Genomic DNA, 18,579 nt, shown 5'->3' on the forward strand with positions numbered 1-18,579 from the left:
CGTAAGGTGACCCAGGTGCTGTCATGTGAACACCCGCTGGGGCTCTGATTTCAGTTTTAAACAACCTGTGTGCACGGCAGGATGTGAACCTCTATTTGCCTGTGTCCTGAGCCCCACCTTGTGCAAAGCCACAGGCCAGACCCTGGGAGATGCCCCTTGAATTCATGGAGAATCTGTGCACCGCCAGGCCTCTCGCCTTGTTCCCGGGATGTCTTCCTGCTGCCCTGCCCACCCTGCTCTTCTGAAATACCACTTTCCCGTGGCAGAGTCTCCTGACAGCTCCCTCCCCAACCCAGGGCCCAGGGTTAGGGGCCCCTCCCCCGCTCTGTCCTATTGTCCTTTTTATGTGTTTACATTACTTGCTGGCTTCCCCACCAGGTGAGGAGCTATAGGAATTACCTGCCTTAGAATCTCAGAGCTGGGGGGTCAGAGTCGGCTAAATGAGGGAGAAATAAGACAAGCAGGACTCGCCCTCGTGGAATTTGAAGTCTGCCTCCCCAGAGAGGGTTCTGGAAGGCAGCGAAAAGGATCACTTGTGCACCCTAGAGAAACTGTTTGGATCACAAAAGAGTTGCTCCACTGGATTTGCAAAGCTCATGAAGGTCTGTGTTTTGTGACCCCCACCCCACCCCTCAGCCACTTCCTTCTTGGCCAAGAATCAAGAACCCTCCTCCTTCGCATCTGGTCACTCCATCCCTTCCAGGGTGGGGTCCCCTCTCACCCCGACTCTCTGTGGTCTTTCCAGGCTTGGGGCCCTCAACCCCCCCTCCCCAGAGACCATCCATGTGGTTCTAGGTGTTCTTGTAGTTACAGGAACTCAAGAGTGACCTTAGGCTCTGCGGGACTCTGTCTCTCACTACCCACCCAGTCTTAATCAATGTTGTCCCCGAAGCTGTCACAAACAAGGCGGTGTGGCCTATCACGTGGCCGTCTGAGTAACCACATTCTCGCTTCCTTCTTTGACACACAGCAGTTGGGGGTTGATGCAGTCTGAGCCCAGGGCACGGGTGCTGCCCAGGCTGGGTCACTGTCGCTAAAGCAGAGCAGTGCTTCTCCTGGGCCTGCGGGGCAGCTGTCGCATGCTCTGCTGAACACGGTGAGTACCAGCTTGCAAAACCGAAGGGAGAGGCTGGGTTGGAGTGGAGGAGTCTCAAGGGACCAGCGGGCCTGCCTGACAGCCGAGGGCAGGCTGGGGGCAGCCCCTGGGCAGGACCTGAGCTGCAGCTTCTAGAAAGGGCACCCCAAGGCTCTGGGCTCTCGGGATGGGGTCTGCCTGGAGTTTGTGGCCTTATCCACTGCCTCTTCCGCATCCTGCTTCCCTCAGCTTCCATCCCGCCCTTCCTGTCAGGCTGGCCAGCGGCTGCCGGCTTGGGGATTATTCTGAATTTAAAAAACTGGAGAAATCAGCAGTGTTTCCCTCAAAATCACCCTACTCCCTTCTTTCATGGGTGGGAAACCAAGGCCCAGAGAGGTGAAGGGATTTGCTCAGGCTGTGAATCCAGAAGTCTGTCACTTCCAAAGTTACTTTTTTTCCCCACATTTTTAGGAGATGGAGAGCGACACTTGTCCATAGCAAATTATTAAAATATACTATTGCTAGCAAAAGAGGAAATAATAATAATAGTAATTAGGATACTCTTATTAAGTTGTATCTGGGGTGCTTTAGGGGTGTAAAGGAGAACGGTGAGGGGCCGGTGGCAAAGCAGTGCCACTGTTCACGCCCACACCCACACCCACACCCATACGCACGCACGCACGCACGCACGCACGCACACACACACGCACCGCCATAGGCAAGGACCAGGAGGGGCTCCTGTCACCTGAAATTCTCTTTTCTCAGGAGGTGGTTCCCTGGGCCTGGGCAGGCCGCACCCTAAGGGCAGACACTCCCTCACCAGGCTTGGAGGGCAGACAGGGAGACTGAGACAGCAGAAGGCTGGGGGGGGGGGCCAGGCTGAGCGCCCCCTGGGAACTTGAGCCTTCAGAAGGCCGGGGAATCATCCGGGAACCCTGCAACCCCTTTTTACAGATGAGAAAACCAAGACTCAGAGGGGAGAAGCAGCTGCCCCTGGCCGCACGGCTGGGAGGTGGCCGGGCCTGGATTGCGGTGGTCCCATCTGGCCGCAGGACCCTCGTGGAACCCACAGAGAACTCAGGCCTCGGTCCCTCTGTTGCCTTTCTGAGCTGGAGCAGGGAGACGGCGGGGGTGGCCTCTGGCTGGAAGGAAGTAGGATTTTATAGGTCACACTGCTCGCCTCAGGACAAGGGAAAGATGAGGTGTTGGGGCAAGGAATAGTGACTTGATTCAGAGAGCCAGCAGACTGTGAAGATGGCCCACCGTTGTCCCAAAGACCCATCTTACCCGAGTTAGAACTCAGATTGTTACACTGAAAGGGGAGGGGGTGTGGCTGGTCGTTGCAAACTTCTTGGTGCCAAATCCTTTGTTCTCTCAGCTGTCAGCGTTGGTCTGGTCACCACGTTCCTATAAGCCTCCAACAAGACCAGTGTTGCCTTCTGTCCTGCACCGTTTTCTGTCTCTATGGATGGAGAAGTGTTACACCTTTAAAGGTCTGGCCTGGAGGCAGAGCCTTGAGAAAGGGCATTGTGTGCATTTCAGGCTCTAGGCGACATTCTTTGACAAAGGTGCAGAGCCAGCAGGACCAAGCCCAGACGACAGAGCCGAGGCATAGAGTCAGGACAGAGTCAGGCTTGTTCTCTGTTACAGGATGGCCGGGTACATCTGTGTGCGCGTGCGCGCGTGTGTATGCTGGTCCATCTGTCTGTCTACGCAAGTATCCTCAGAAAACCATCAGTTGTGAAACTAAAACCAGGTGCGAGGCTCCATGAATGCGTTTGTGAGAGTGCCTCACCTCCTCTGTACCAGGCCAGCAACATCAGGTAGGATAAGTGAGAGCTGGGTTTTTTCAGAAGGGGAGGCAAACAAAACAAAACAAAACAAAACAAAACAACTTAGATGCCACTATGGTTTGTGTCCGTGTAAAAGGGCCACAGAACATTAAACACGGATTATCTGCAGTGTTAAAATTTCATGGGGCGGGTGGTAATTAGGAAAGTAAAGTCTGAACAGGCTCCTTGATGGGGTCTGGGGTAACTGATGAGAAGAGGCTGGGAAGTACAGGATGACAAACGTGAGGCCGGGAGCCTGCAGATGGCGCGTGCTGTGCGTTCATGTGCCGGCTGCCCTGCCTCGCTCGTGTGTCCACTCCTGAGACGGGCCTATAATGAGTCCCCCAGGACAGCAGGCCTGTGGGGGCTGAGGATCCAGTGGAGACTCTGCCCTCCAAAAGCGTGTGGTCTGGTGGGGGCCATGGGACAGCCACAGTGCCTGCGCCTCAGTGGACCAGTATCGCGACAGACACCCACTAAGTGCCTGCCTGTCTGCTCAGCCCCGGACGTGTAGCGTGAGCCACAAGACTTCTGTGGTTTCTGTCCTTTTAGTCTTCATGGAAGGAAATGAATGTTTAGAACATTAACACTTAAAAAAAAAAAGGTTTAACCAACTGGAACAGCTAATCATGCCTGGGCAATCTGGGAAGGCTTCCTGGAGGAGGCAGTGTTTGCTCTGGCTCCAGAGAATGGCCTGGCCTTGTTCACTGGTGATAGGGAGCTGTGACTGTGAGGTGGGCTCTGGAGCCAGATCACCCAAGTTCAGGTTCCTGCTTCCTCTCTTACCGGCTGTGTAACTCCCGGTGCCAAGTGAGCTTCAGTTTCTCCATCTTTCACGTGGGATTAATACGAGGAGGTTGTGGGGCCCGAGTGAGCTAGAACCTCATGCGTAGCTCTTAGAACTGTGCCCAGCACGTCGTCTACACTTGAGACACGTGATTCCCAAACCAGGGGAGGCCCAGGCTGTGTATAGTGCCCAGGGCTTGGTTTCTCCCAGCCCCAGCTCTCTCTGACCAACAAGGCCAGAGGTGTGTCAAAGTTGTCCCAGGGTTGGCAATTTTTCAGGGACGTGGCCCTACATGCAGAATGACAGTGACAACAGCTGGCTTTTACCGAGCACTTCCTATGTGCTGAACACGCAACCTGGACCAGCTCCCTTTAACCCTCAACAACCCCAGGAAGGGTGGGCACTACTAGGGTCTTGTGTTCTAGGCCAGGAACCGGTGGCTCAGAGAGGTGTATTCAGTTGCCCAAGGTCACCCAGCTGGTAAGTGACAGAGCTGGGACTGGATCTGGTTTGATACTGGATTTGATCCTGAGTTGGGCAGGCAGGGCCTGTCTCTTTCGGTCCCCTCGCCCGTGCACAGTAAAGCCGATCTACTTACACGGCTTGGTGGTGGTGGAGGAAAGTGCGGCCTGTATTTTCAGGCACCGGACGAGGAGTCCAGGGCAGCTAGTGCTCAAAAGGCCCGAACTCCCTGGTGAATTTCAGCAAAGCATTTTTAACGGCTGGTTGAGCCAGGGGCATCCCAGGGCCTGTGATCAGCGTGTGCACAATTCTTTGATTGGTTGATGGTAAGTTACCCGGGGCAATGCCACAGGGGTTAACATTACCCATCTTTCTTGAATCTGGTAGGGTTTTAGCATCTGGAAATCAACTCAGGAAATGTGCTACCGTTATCTGGGTACTTCAGAGAGGGAGGAGCTACAGCAGAGGGTGTCGGGGGAGAGGTCTTCCGGGGAAGGCTGCACAGGGTCCTGCTCGGTTCCATGTCCAGTCCACCAGGACTCAGACCTGCACTGGGATCTGGGAGGACATCTGGGCCTCCGATGGATCTGCTCATCGACTTGGAGCCTTCCCCTCTCTGGAGGCTGTCCAAGCCCCACCCTGAGATTCTCAGTCTTTCGGATCCTGATTCTAAGCTCTTGCACACTGGGACTCCTGAGATTCCAGGTTCCGAATGGGAGGTCCCAAGCTTTGTGGAATCTTCCCTGGGCATCCTTCCTCTGTATCCCGGGGGCAGCCGCCACCGCACCGTCTGCGGAGCTAGGGTGTGGCCTCGGGCTGCTCACACCTCTGCCCGGGTTTGCGGTGACAGACAGGAAATGCTGACCTACTCGGTTAGGCCCCTCCTTCTCAGCCCCACCCACTCCACTGCTGTGGTAACTCTTTTCCTGGAGGAGGGAGGAGGTGAAAGGCGGGGCCCGGAGGATGACTTCACCTCTCTGAGCCTTGCTTCCCTCATCAGTATAACGGGAACCGTCCCAGCCAGTGCTGGAGTGGAGACGAAGCAGTCCTCCCCCTACGATGGGGAGATAATGAAATAATCCACCCCCAGCAGGGGCTCTATAATGCATCGTTCGTTGCGGTGCAACACGTTTGTTGCAGCAGACATTAAAGTTGTAATCTACCTGCCCCACCCAGCGCTCGCCCTCCGCTCTGCTCCTCGTTACCTGTCTGGCTCCTTGGAGCCACGAGCCTGGTTTCTCCCTGTCACGTGGGCTGATGCCTGCCTAGCCGCAGCCTGGCTGGAGGCTGCCGGGTCCCTGGTCCCTTCCCCTCGAAGCCCCATGATACTGCAGGCACCAGGCACGCGGATTGCCTGAGACTGACGGGGATGAGGATTTCATGTGCTGACACTGGCTGTCCAGGCTGAGCTGGTCGCCCTAGACAGGCCCAGGCAGGGAGATCTGGGCTTTTCCAGTGGACCCTGTTATCATCTCCCAAAAAGGCAGGGAGGTCTCTGTTCTCACACAGGTCCCTGCAGCTTTCCTAACCGCCCACGGGGAAGGTAGGGAACTCACCATCTCTGTAGGCTCTCGGTGAGTCAGAGACCTCCCTCTCTTCTTCTCTGCCCACAGCCTCCTGCTGGATGCCAGGCTCAGGGACCTTCCCTGCAGCATCTCCATCCGGTCTCATCTTTGAGACAGTATGGCCCATTTCACAGATGAGGAAACTGAGGCTCAGAGAAGGTGAAGGGACCCGCTTGGGTTACGTGGCAGCTAAGTGGTCTCTCCTCCATCCCAGGCTGCCTCTGTGTGCAGGGGACCATGGGGATGGGCGCAGGGGGAGGGCCCACCTTGGGGAACACAACCTGGCCCCCTCCACAGTACCTTCCCAGCCTCCCAGCAGCAGAAAGCCAGCCCCTGACTCGCCCAGATGCCTCCCAGACCCAGGAACTGGTGCACTGGGTCTTCTGTTTCTGTTCCTCCCTCTCTACTTCCAGGAAGTGGCTGAGGGATCTGCCTTCCAAAAACCGAGAACTGCCCAAGTTCGGGTGGTGGGTGTGAGTCCTTTCACAATTATGCAATATTTCCCTGAGCTGGTGACTTCTTCCTAAATTTACCACCCCTAGGAAAGTGGGGCCAAGGTTCCCCCAAGTAGGAACACCACCCCCTGTGCACAGGTCTGCCTCCTGAAGGCAGGTTCAGAGACAGAGTGTGTTTGTGTGTGTGCATGCGTGTGTGTGTGACACATTTATTAAGCACCTACTGTGAGCCTGGAACTTTTGAATCCATCATCTCATTACATTCTCCCCACAGCCCTATGAGATAGGTGCTATTTGTTGTTCCCATTTTACAGATGAGAAAACAGAGGCTCTGAAAGGCAAAGATCTGGGTCAAGGTCATCCCACTTGTAAGGGACGGAGCTGGGACTCGAACATCCTTTTGTTAGCCCCCGCAATCTGTGCTCTCCACCCTGTGCCCCACATAGCAGAGGGGGCTGACCTTTCTGGGTGATGTGGCCTTCAGGGTCCTCCTTACTCTTACTCTGCCCTTGCTCTCCCCAACCACAGCCACAAACCCAGCAAGTGAAGCTCTCTTCTAAGCCTTTCCTCCTTCTGCCTCCTCAGCTAGGTCAGGCCTCTCTGCAAAGCCTTCCTGAGTCCTCACTGGCTTCGAATCCCATCTCTGCCATTCAGCAGCTGTGTGTCTTGGGGCAAGTTGCTCCACCTTTCTGAGCTTCATCCCTCCTCTGTAAAATGAGAATAACTGTGAGAGCTGGATGGATCTTGTGCAAATAAAAAGTTTGGTTTAAGAGAGCATTTTTAAATGTGATCAGACTGGCATTTCAGAAACCATCATAATTCTAGCTGACATGTGAAAGGTTAGATTGAGTTTGGAAGCTGAGGGGTCTGTGAGGGGGTTACAGTCAGTCAAGGGATGATGGGCAACTACCCTCTGCTCCTAATTACATGAAATACAAGGGAAGGTACAGGAGATTATCCAGGCTCTGCCCCAGACACTGCCTGGAATCGCATACCGAAGGGAACTATGTCCTGGGAATCCAGGAATACCTGAATCCTGCCTCAGAACACGGCCATTGTCTACCACACGATTCTCAGATGCAAGGTTTCAAATTCCACAAACACCAGCCAGTGTCAGGGTGGGGTCGGGGGGGTGCGGAGTGTAAAGAGAGAGAGAGAACCAGAAGGCACGAATGTTCGCAAGGCCAAGAAGAAATGGGCCAGCAAAGGGAGAGGCACTGCCCTTTCCGGCCTCCTGGTTTGGAGGCTGAGAGGTAATATGAGGCTGGACAGTGGCCCTCCTGCCCACAGGCAAACGAGATGACTGTCAGCTTGCTGAGAGCAGGGCTGTTCGGAAAAGATCTGAGTTTTCTCCTGGCCTCAGATAGTGTGGTTGATGGCTCTGGGCCCTTGAGGACTTACGGGATACGTTTACTGAAAGAACCAACGTCGCTGCTCTTTGCTGGAGCTTGAGGTGGGAGCAGAGTGCTAAGGGTATCACCTCTTTTTATCCTCACAAGAGCCTCAAGATAGGTGCTGTCATCCCCATGGGGCAAGCAGGGACCCAGCCAAAGGGAACTGGACCAAGCGGAAACACCAAGAAAGGATTAGAGAACTGAGAATCTGGGGGACAGGCTGGGGCTGTGTGGGGTGGGAGCAAAGACAGGGAACGTGCAACAGAGGGACATGGAGGGAGGACTCAGCTTCGGCTCTAAGAGGCCTCGAAGGTCCCAATGAACAGCTTTATCCTGTGGCCCTGCAGCCTCCCAACTCTTGCTCGTGGACCTCACCAGTGGATAATATATGTAGACCCATCTGTTTATGACTTGTCTACAGGTGCCACTGTTCTCATGGCATATTATACACATATACAACAGTAGAAATTAAGAAGCAATGACATGAAAGTTAATACAATGAGACGATCTAACATTTTCTTTCTACATTCCAGTAGATGGTCTTGCCCACAAATGAAAGGTTTTAATCAGAAAGGATAAGGAGGCAAATATAGTTTCTACACGCTATATAGAAGGAGTTGAAGCCCCCCCCGATGGATTCCGTGATATTGATCAGTAATATTAGCTGCTGTTTGCTGAGGGTCCACTGTGCACTGGGCATGTACTGGGTCAGGAGGGTACCCTGGACCAGATGTGCTCCCAGTGTGGCCATCCAGGGTCATGGTCGAGGGTGCTTGGCAGGCGCAGGGGTGCAGCCGTCCTGATGTCGCTCTGTCCATGTCCCCCTCCAGGTGCCATGTTTCTGCAACTCCTCCTGCTGCTGACCCTGCTGGGCCCTGGGAGCAGCCTGCAGCTAATCACCCACTCAGAGGTCGTGTGGGACTACGATGGGTCTGACTATTATTCACATGGCACAGACTTTCCAGGAGTGCTTGAAACCAGGACTGAGGACCCATCCCTGAGCCTCAAGCTTCTGAATGTGACGGGAACATCAGGACAGAGAGATTTTGCAGGGCCTGAAACATCTGAGTCTGCCACTCTGGGGGTGGCCACAAGGGACTCTGCTGTCCTGTATGCAGGTGCGGCAGCCACTGGGATTCTGAGCACAGAACTGGCCACGCAGGGAATTTTCATCACACGGGGCCCTCTGACCACAGAACCCCTCACTGTAACCCCTCCCATCACAGAGGGTCCATCCACAGAAGGAGTGCCATCCACAGAGTTGGCCACAGTGCAGGCCCTGTCCACAGGGCCAGCAGGCACATTGGCACCAACCACAGAACCTGCAGCCACCGAGGCTCTGTCCACGGGTCTGGGAAGTGTGGTGGCACTGACCACAGAACCTGCAGCCACCGAGGCTCTGACCACAGGGCCAGCAAGTATGGTGGCACCGACCACAGAACCTGCAGCCACCGAGGCTCTGACCACAGGGCCAGCAAGTATGGTGGCACTGACCACAGAACCTGCAGCCACTGAGGCTCTGTCCACGGGGACGGCAAGTACAGTGGCACTGACCACAGAACCTGCAGCCACTGAAGCTCTGACCACGGGGCTGGCAAGCATGGTGGCACCAACCACAGAACCTGCAGCCACCGATGCCCAGTCCACGGAGGCCCTGTCCACAGAATCCACTTCCACTGAGGCCCTGACCACAGAACACATAATTGTAAAGTCTCCGTCCAGAGCACCAACTGTGAGCCCCAGTCCCACAGAGGGCCCGCTGGACCACAACCCAGTGAAGCAGTGCCTGCTGGCCATCCTCATCCTGGCCCTGGTGGCCACCGTCTTCCTTGTGTGCACCGTGGTGCTGGCCATCCGCCTCTCCCGCAAGAACCACACATACCCTGTACGCAACTACTCCCCTACCGAGATGGTCTGCATCTCGTCCCTGCTGCCTGAGGGGGCCGAGGGGTCCACTGCCACGGCCAATGGGGGCCTGTCCAAGGCCAAGAGCCAGGGCCTGAAGGCGGAGACTGGGGAGGACCGCGAGGGGGATGACCTCACCCTCCACAGCTTCCTCCCTTAGCTGCCTGGGCTCCATGTTCCCCTCCTACCCCAATCCTGGAGGTGGGGATCTTTAGGGCGGGAACCCTGGCCGCCCTCCGCAGGCCTGAGAGCAGCCAAAGTCCAGGAATCCAAGTGAGACTGGCAAACAGAACCTCCAGTGGAGAGTGGAGATGCCCCTCCACCTCTCTGTCTCCTGTCTGTTCTGGAATCCCTCTGATGGCCTCCCTCTGATGGCCTCCCACGCCTGTCCTTCCCCTCCCCCAACCCAGGAAGACTCAGAGTTCCCTGTCCCCAACCCCACCACCATTCTCTTCTGGTTGCCATGATCACCTCACAGGAAGGGGGCATTTTGGGGAGGAGAGCTTCCATCTGGTGCCAGAGTTACCCCCATCCTGCCCTCCCTCGATTTCCCCTATGGCCACGTTTCAGGATGGCCTCTATCTTTCATGGACATCTGCCCCGGCCCAGCCCCGGGGCCGGGAACAGCATAGATCCTCAATAAATATTCGGGGCACAGATGATGGCTGAGTAAATCCTTCAGGGCATTTCTTCAGAGGAGAGATTGGGGCAATGCAAGAGGGGTCGGGACAGGCAGCAGGGTCGTGGGGACAGAGCCAGGGAGAAGTGCAGGAACGTCTCCTCCTTCCCCCTGACCCTCTAGAACAAGGGTGACACCCAGGAAGATGTGTTCAGGGTGTTTTGGTGGGGGCGCTGGTGGGAGCAGGGCATCCGCCGTGGGCTGGAGCAGCGGACCCTGGAGAAGGCCAGCTCCTGGGGGAGCAACAGGGGTTCACTTCCTCTTTGGCAGTGATCAGAAAAGCCAGCTGGGGAGCTTATCACTGGGTTAGGGAGCCAAGGGCTGAAGGACTTGGAGGACATTTGAGCCGTCCCTCCAGGGTCTTGTTACCCTCTCTGTATGGGCAGGGATCAGGTCTCCGCACTCCCCCGAGGGCCTGCAGAGCCCCTCTGCTCCAGGATGCTGTGTGTGTGGGCACAGCTCTCTAATGGAAGTGGGCCACCCCTCTGTAGCCCTCTCTCCAAAGTGCAGGATTCAAGTCAGCAGCCGGGATGGTGGGTGCTCGAAGCAGCCACCAGGGGGCGCCCGCCACCAGCTCTTGGAGCAGCTGGCAGCCTGGCGCTTCCATCCGTCCAGTCTGGGGATGAGGGAGGGACCGTTCAGCCACGATTGCTCCCCAAGCCCACAGCGGTGCTGGTGTATAGTTGACAACTGGCCTCTTGCGTGGACTAGTGCCCAAGGGGTGATTTGTATAGCTTGCCAATTTCCCTGCTGTAAATATTCCCATGGCCGATTTTGAGCAACCAACCACTTATCTGTAGATGTTCCAGAAATGCAAATAATGCCAACAGCGTAGTTAATAGTAGGATGTAGTGAAATCACAAGGAACTGTTGAGTTTTGAGTATCGAGGGCCTTGGTTTTTAATATAACATAATTTAACTTTATGGAACAATTGACTCACAACTTTCTGAAAATTTGACAGTTGGCTCTCGGAGGCTGGTGTAGGCTGGTTCCTGCATCCCACTGTGCCCTGCCCCTGCATGGACCTCCCCTCGCCCGCGAGCATCACCCCCTGGATGGCCCGTCTCCACTGGGCACGAACACCTGCCACGTCTCCATGGAACCCCTCAAATGGCCTAGGAAGGAGGAACTAGGACTCTCCCCATTTTACAGAAGAGGAAACTGAGGTTCAGAAGTCACTTGTCCTGGGTCAGGCCTGAGGATCTGAGATTGGAACCCAGGCCTGAATCTGAAAGCCACGTTCTTACTAATAGGTCACGCTGTCCTTGAGATCACAGCGGAGTTCTAGGGGAACCCCATGCCCCTAATTCCCACCACTGCTGACCTGCCCTGGTGTTTGGAAGTCCCCCATCAGCCACCCTTTGTGGCTTCTGGTTGCTGAGGGAAGGCATTGGCACTTGAGAGGGTGAGAAAGTCGAACCCAGCTCCCTCCTTGCAGAGAGTGGGACACAGCAGAGCTGGGGCCCAGGACAGACAGGGATGGCTGAGAACAAGGAGCTGGCATTTACTGGGTGCTCAGTGCGTGCTCAGCCCCCTGCCAAACACTTTATCTGCCTAATCTCATTCCAGCCTCATGACAACGGATGTGGGGACATTGATTATCCCATTTTACTGCTGGGGACACTGACGTTTGGAAAGCTGGACTGGCGTCTCCAGCAGGTCGCACTGCTAAGAAACCAGACTCTGCTGACTTCAGCTCTGGCGGCAGGGAAGGAAGGAGGGTAGACAGGAAATGGGGGGCAGGGGGTGGCATGCTAAGTTTACCCTAGCCCCTTGTCCGTTTGGAGGTGGGCCGCCAGCCTTGCGGGTGTTTCATCCGGCAGCTGATCTGGGCACAGGCTCCCCAAACCCTCCCCCCTATATTCCACCCCCATCTGCCCCTCTGCCAAACCATATAACTCCGTGCCGGGTGGCGTGCTAGGTCCTGGAAATCCACCTGAGCTGGACAGGCCTGGTGATGCCCTTTGGGGCTCATGGTCTAGAGGGAGAGAGAGGTGAATCAAATGATCATGCAGAAAAATATCAGATTATGGCTGGGCCCAGAGCCCCAGAGGAGCGGTGCTCTGGGGTTGGGGAGGGCAGGCTCTGAGCATGCAGAGCGCGGCCAGGCTGTGGGGGTGGGATGGGGAGGAGTCAGGAAAGTGTCTGAGACTTGAAAGATGAATCTATTGACTTGAGAGGGTGGGTGTAGAGAGAAAAAATGCCCCAGCCATTGAGAACAGCGTGGAGAACGAAGTGCGGGGGGTGCGTTGCATATTGCCCAGGCACTGAGGACCAACAAGAGGGCCATTCACCTTAATGAGAGCAAGAGAATAGTGGCAGCCCTGTCCTGTGTACTGACCATGCCTTCACCCTCTGCTAAGCTCGCTGCCTGCATTTTCCCATTTATTCTCACGCCGTGACATAGGTCCCATTTGTAACCCCATTTTACAGATGAGCACATTGAGGCTCAGAGAGGTTCAGTGACTTGCCTAAGGCCACACAGCTTGAAAAATCACAGATCTGGGACTTTTAAACTCGGCTTTCTAGGGACACCAGCCACCAGAGACTGGCTCCTTGAGGAGGGGCTGGGAACTCCCCAGATTTCCAAGACTCAGAGCCACACCCTTGGCCTGACTTCCTATTAGCAATAGAGTCTTTCCTGGAGGCTGCTCTGTGTCCATGCCATCCCTCACTGGATGGGAGGCAGCCCCTGGGCCCTGCCCATCCTTGATGCCCATATAGTGCTGGAGGCTGGGGAGGAGGTGGTACTAGAGGGTGCCGTGGGGGCAGGGTATCACCTAATCTCTGGACTCAACTGTGGGACCTCTCTCCCAGGTCCTGATTTTCCCTTCTGTAAAGTGGGAATATCTGTATTAACTCCCTGCTGTAGGGATAGCTCCAAAGGGAAGAAAGCAGATCTAAGGTGGGGAGGCTCGCGGATGACGTGGTGGGCAGTGAGGCACCCACCAGGCACCATAAGACGGCAGCTTGGGAGAGAGAGAAGGTCTGGGGCTGTGGGGACGTCTGCTCAGAGGTGGGACTGAAGCCCTGGATAGGGATGGGACTTACCAGAAGAGGGCGTGCGAGTGATTTCCAATGTGGAGGCAAAGATACTCTCAGTCCCCAAAAGGTGGGCGTCTTCACACCCGTGGGGGGAGAAGACATGACAAACGGGTCCTGTGTGAGCGGTCCTTTCCAGTGCATTTCACCAGATGTAGTTCAGCTGCATCTAGAGACGGTTAACAAAGGATCAGACCCCTGTGGGGGACGTGTCGGGTGATTTCAGGGTCCAAACGTGATGGGTTTGGAGGCCATGAGTGCTGCCCACCTGCTCTGCCCTCCCCCAGCAGTAGAGATGGGCAGAGTCCCCACTGCTGGGCTCTTGAGGGCACCGTCCGCTCAGCTCAGTCTCTCCCTCTGTACTCACTCCACACGCGGTCCCCACACATGAGAGGGTGCGTGCTCACAGGCAGGAATTATGGCTTGGCCCCTAGTCCGATCCTGGCTCCTGGCACAGAGCAGGTGACTGGGAAATGCTTGCGGAATATTCCACCATCTGGAAATAGGTAAAGAAGAGTAAGGTGGCCCCAGTTGTCTGATCAACAGAATGTTATTCAGCACCTGAAGATGATGTTTTTGAGCAGGAACGTGGGAAGATGCCCATGATGTAATGTTCAGTGGACGCTGAGCCTCAGTTTCCTCCTCTGCGGAATGGGATAATGGTCGCATCACATCATGGGGGTGGCGGAAGGCTTCAGGAGACAAGGTACAGAAAGCACAGAGCCCCGTGCCTGGCCCAGGGTTAGTGCTTAGTGAAGCGTAGCTGTGGGATTGTCAAATGTAGAAAAAAAAAAAATGGCGGGATGTACACCAGATTGTTCAGAGAGATTAGCCACTGAGTATGGAATTATAGGTGAATTTTATTTGCTTCCTTCAAATTTCCTGTGTTTAACTAGTATTTTTCAGTGGACAGAACAAAACCGTAGGTGTTAGGAAGTCCCAGGCGTTTGCAGGTGGTGAGTAAAACACTGTCCTTTAGCTGCTAACATCCACACAGGAAGACTCTGAGCCAGTCACCTGGGGGTGACTTTGCCCCCCAGGGGACATCTGGCAATGTCAGGAGGTACTTTTGATTGTCAGTGCTTAAGGGAGCATGGCTGGCATCTGGCAGGTGGTCAGGAACCCTGCTAACCATCCTGCAGAGAACAGGACAGCCCCCATCCTCCCCGCCAACCCCAGCAAAGAAGTGTCTGGTCCAAACATCTGTGGTGCTGAGATGGAGAAACCTTGCTTTTCCCCGTCAGCAGTGAGAGAGCCATGGAGCTCCCCTTCCTAGAGGTGTTTGGAAACGCAGTGGGGCCTCTGTGTGGTGTGAACTTGGTTGTCAAGCGTCCTGCTGGGGGCTGGAAGGCTAAAGCCATAGCCGCCCTGCCTTTTGCCCCCCGGGGGCCTGCAGGGCTGGCGCCCCAGCGCTCGGCAGAATAAGGCTGCTGTCCCCGAGTGTGCAGGGGGACAGCCCTGGAGCTGCTTTTCCCAGCAAAGGAGAGAGGAATGGGCTCCGGGCAGGAGATGGGACATCAAAGGGGCAAAGACACAGTTCTTTTTCCAGGCACGTGAACCCTGCCGGGGGAGCACGGTCCCCGTCTGCCTCAGCACTGCTTCTGGGCTGACCCCTCCCCGGGGGCAGTCCTTCCAAGAGACCTTGTTCTTCTGCCTCATGTCTGGCCTCTGGGCCCCCTAGAGGGACAGGCGTCAAGTGATTTCCCCCAGAGTTTCAGTGGCCCCTCAGCAAATCGCTGAATACAAATGCAGGACAGTGGGGTCCCCTAATCCAGCCAGCTGAAGCTTCTGGAACCCCTGCTTTGCTTAGACCCCCATCCCACCTCTTGACAAACGTGTTGGTTGGATGAGTGCAGGACAGCTCCTGTGACCTCTCACTCTCGCTCTGCTCTGGCCCCATGAGCCTTCGTGCTCTTTCTTCCTCACATGCGCCTGCCTCGGGACCTTTGCACTTGCTGTTCCTCTGCCTGGTCTCTGCTTCCCAGATGTTTGCGCGGCTGGCATCTTCTCATCCTTTACATCTCAGCTTGAATGTCACCTCCTCAGAGGGCCCCTCTCTGCAGCCCTGCCCCCAGTTTTTCTTTAGGACAGTTTCCTTTTCCTGGTCAAGGACTGGTGACCATCTGGAGTGATGCTGTTGATATAGGACTTTCACTGTGTGAGGGCGGGGCCTCTGTCCCTGGCATTCAATCTCTCCTTTCACTGCACAGCGCCCGGCGCAGAGTAGGGGTTCAGGAAATATTTACTGAATGAAGAAACGCGCAAGGGAGGTTGGCAAGGGCGTGAGGATGCAGGCAAAGCGATGGGACTGGCAAAAATCTAAGTGCCAAAGGCAGAGATCAAGGGAGCCTCAGGTTTAAGGCTTAGAGTCAGGCGGACCTGGTTCGAATCCCCGCTCTCCTGCTTACTAGTTGCAAGACATTGGGCAGCTCTGATCTCTGGGAGGCCCAGCTGCCACCCCTGTGAAATGGGGAGAGAAGTCCTTGCTGTTCAGATGGCTGTGACATGCCTGACACACGGCAGGCGCCCAGCTAGACAGTCCCTGGCCACCGGGCAGGTGTGGACCCTATGAGGGGCACTGTGGGGTGGGGGCCCCCTTGTCCCCCCCAAGCCTGGAAGCGTTGCCTCTGTGGTTTGGGGAGCAAACCCCCACCCTGCTAAGCTCGCCGTCTTTTGGCCTAAAATTAGCTCACAAATTCCTTGGCTGCCTGGCCGGTGCTTCCAACCGACAATTCAAACCAGATGTTTCCAGCTGTTGGGGCCCATCCCCCTGGCCAGAGCCTGCGTGTGTCCCGGGGAGGTCTGAGCCCAGGGGATGTCAATCTGCTGCAGGCACTTGGGGGGCCCCGGTGGCGGGGTGGGTGCTGGGGAAGCGAGCTTGGGCCTGCAGGATCACCCCTCCAAGGATGAGGGGCCCTTGCTGGCTGACCTGCTGGCGGGTGGGGGCTGGGGTGGGTAACTGCTCAGCTCTTTTCTGTCCAGTAGCTTTATGGAGTGCCTACTGTATGCCAGGCCTCTGTGTTCACCCATGTCCAGATGGTATGAGAAAAATTCTCAGTCCGAGGTGCCACGTGTGTCTCTGTGGTTATTGTTAGCGTGTGTATTTAGTGCCAGGTAGCAAGACTCATTACATTTTCACAATAACCCAGGGAAGCAGGTGTTACTATTGCCCCCATTTTACAGACAAGGAAACCAAGGCTCAGAGTCAGGGAGTAATTTAGCCCAAGGTTGAAAGCAGCAGAAGCCAGAGGTCCCTGAAGGGCAGGTGGTCCTCGCTCCCTTGGGGTGGGTTTTGCCTCCTCTCTGTCACCCCTACATGGCCCTTTCCCCCCTGGTGGGTGGATCTGGGGGTTGTGGAAGACCCTCTCGTGAGGCTGTCCCTGGGCCCAGGTGCAGAAGGCTGACTCATGGCAGGTGCCAGGAAAAGGTGGGTCTTCAGGTGCCTCTGGGAGGCAAGCTTCTGGTCCCAGCTGAGCCGGAAGCCAGTGGCCAGGGGAGCACTGGGGATCTGTGTGGGCTTCGAGGGGCCCTTACGTGCAGCCCCTTCCACTCCCCAGAGACGGGACCCTGAGCCCTCTCTTGGTGAGGGTCCTTGACAGAAAGGATACATGTGTGTATGGCATCGGGGATAAAGGGTAGAGGGGCTTGATGCAGGGAGAGAAGAAGAATGGGGAAGGGTTTTGACCTACAGGGATCATGGTTGGCCTTTGCTCATTGTGAGAACCAAATCCCGGGCAAATGTCTGCAGAGGCCCAGCATGATGTGGTCCTGGTGCCCCCTGACCTCACTTCCCCCCACTAGCCCCCTTGCTCTCTCTGCTCCAGCCACACCAGACAATTTTCTACGACTTGAAAGTGCCAGGCAACCCCCCCCCCACCGCCCACCTCAGGACCTTTGCACGTGCTCTTCCCTCTGCCTGGACCGCTCTTTCTCTGATCATCTGCCTGACTCTGTCTCTCACATCCTTCAGGTCTTTGCTTGAACGTCACCCTAACCCTGCTTTATTTTCCTTCGGACTCCTTGCCACCATCTGCCGTACTGTATATAATTACTAAGTTATCGTCTTAATCATCTTCCTGTCCCACTAGAATGAAAGCTCCAGGAGGACAGGGTTTTTCATCCATGTTGTTCTCTTCTGTCGCCCCCGTGCTTAGAAGGTGTCTGGCACATGGTATGTGTTCAATAAGTATTTGTTGCCAGAGAGAAGGGTGAAAGGGAAGGGAAGGGTGGGAAGGGAAGGGTGGGAAGGGAGAAAGGCAGGAGGGAGGGGAGAAGAGGAAAGATGGGAGAGGGAGGGAAGATGGGACAGAGGGTCCTAGTGTAAAGTGAGGGGGCGGAGAGCAGGAGACACATGAGATGATGTACTGAATGTCTGGGTGACTCAGGGGCCCTGAAGTCCAGCTCCAAGCCCTCCCCACTTCCCCCCTCTGCTCAGACAGGCGGGGCCCCCCTCCATTTCCAACCGTGCTGCAAAGGAAGTTCAGAAGCATCATCTCAACTCCTTCTCATGATGGTGGGGGCCGCGGGGTAGGCAGTGGGGGCTCCTGGGCAGCGGCTGGCCCCGAGGACACTGGTGGGCAGCTGGCGGAGCGGGAGAGCAGGGCCAGGTCTGCAGCGCGGTGCGTGTTTACATTCCTGCCCTCGGAGATGGCTTCCACTTGGGGTGCACGGGGCCTTAACGTAATGTACTGTAAATGTTTACAAGGCAGCATGCAGCTGGCCCGGCCACCACGGCCACAGGAAGCCAGGGGTCCTACCGGTTCTGGTGCCCCCCTCCCGTAAAAAGAGGAATGCAGGGTTCTTAATATTTTTTTAGGAGACATAGGTAATTAGGTTATTTACTTATGTATTTTAACGGAGGGGCTGGGGATTGAGCCCAGGACCTCATGCACGCTAAGCACGTGCTCTGCCATTAAGCTCTGTCCTCGCCTCCGGGGTTCTTAATTTCTTAAGAAAACTTTTAGTTGCATCACAACCCACGTAAAGCACAACCACTTTAAAGCGTGCAGCCTGACTTTTCTCTACGCACACACCCACGTGACCGCCCCCCCAGAGAGCGTACATCTCCCGCCCCAGAAGTCTCCCTTGTGACCCCTTCCAGCCGATACCCCACAAGGGTAACTGCTTTTCTGACTTCTGGCGCCAGAGCTTAATTTTTGCCTTTGGTCTAGAACTTCCTATAAATGGAATCACCCAGCCTAGGTTCTGCTGGGTCTATTTCTTTTGCTCGGCAGCGTGTCTGTGAGATTCATCCAAATCGTCCGCCTCCCAGCCCTTCCTTCTGGACGGGGTGGGGACGCGTCCGCTGCGTGGACGTACCGCAGTCTGTTCATATATGCTTCTGCTGGTGGCCCTTGGGGTGGTTGCCGGTGTTTCTGCTGT

At 55.7% G+C, this 18,579-nt stretch overlaps 1 protein-coding gene across 4 annotated transcripts; it reads left to right on the forward strand.

Moving 5' to 3' along the window:
* Positions 1-942: 942 nt before the first annotated feature.
* On the forward strand, positions 943-10,137 carry SELPLG (selectin P ligand). Of its 4 annotated transcripts, XM_074356082.1 has the most exons (4): positions 967-1,096; positions 2,793-2,898; positions 5,770-5,880; positions 8,401-10,137. In XM_074356082.1, exons 2-4 carry the CDS (start codon positions 2,844-2,846, stop codon positions 9,633-9,635), a joined length of 1,401 nt encoding a protein of 466 aa, XP_074212183.1. In that variant the 5' UTR covers positions 967-1,096; positions 2,793-2,843; the 3' UTR covers positions 9,636-10,137. The 4 variants fall into 4 exon arrangements, with proteins under 4 accessions (XP_010961852.2, XP_074212183.1, XP_010961851.2 ...); XM_010963549.3 differs by lacking the exon at positions 5,770-5,880; XM_074356083.1 differs by lacking the exon at positions 2,793-2,898 and having other exon boundaries at positions 971-1,096.
* The last annotated feature ends 8,442 nt before the right edge of the window (positions 10,138-18,579 follow it).

This window comes from Camelus bactrianus, chromosome 32, assembly GCF_048773025.1.
Source record: "Camelus bactrianus isolate YW-2024 breed Bactrian camel chromosome 32, ASM4877302v1, whole genome shotgun sequence".
Taxonomy (NCBI): domain Eukaryota; kingdom Metazoa; phylum Chordata; class Mammalia; order Artiodactyla; family Camelidae; genus Camelus; species Camelus bactrianus.

Bases quoted from the DNA above. Each gene is read 5' to 3' on its own strand.
- SELPLG (XM_074356082.1), top strand. From the start codon at position 2,844: ATGAATGCGTTTGTGAGAGTGCCTCACCTCCTCTGTACCAGGCCAGCA. The intron at 2,899-5,769 runs GTAGGATAAGTG...CTCTGCCCACAG, and splicing joins TACCAGGCCAGCAACATCAG to CCTCCTGCTGGATGCCAGGC. The intron at 5,881-8,400 runs GTGAAGGGACCC...GTCCCCCTCCAG, and splicing joins GAAACTGAGGCTCAGAGAAG to GTGCCATGTTTCTGCAACTC.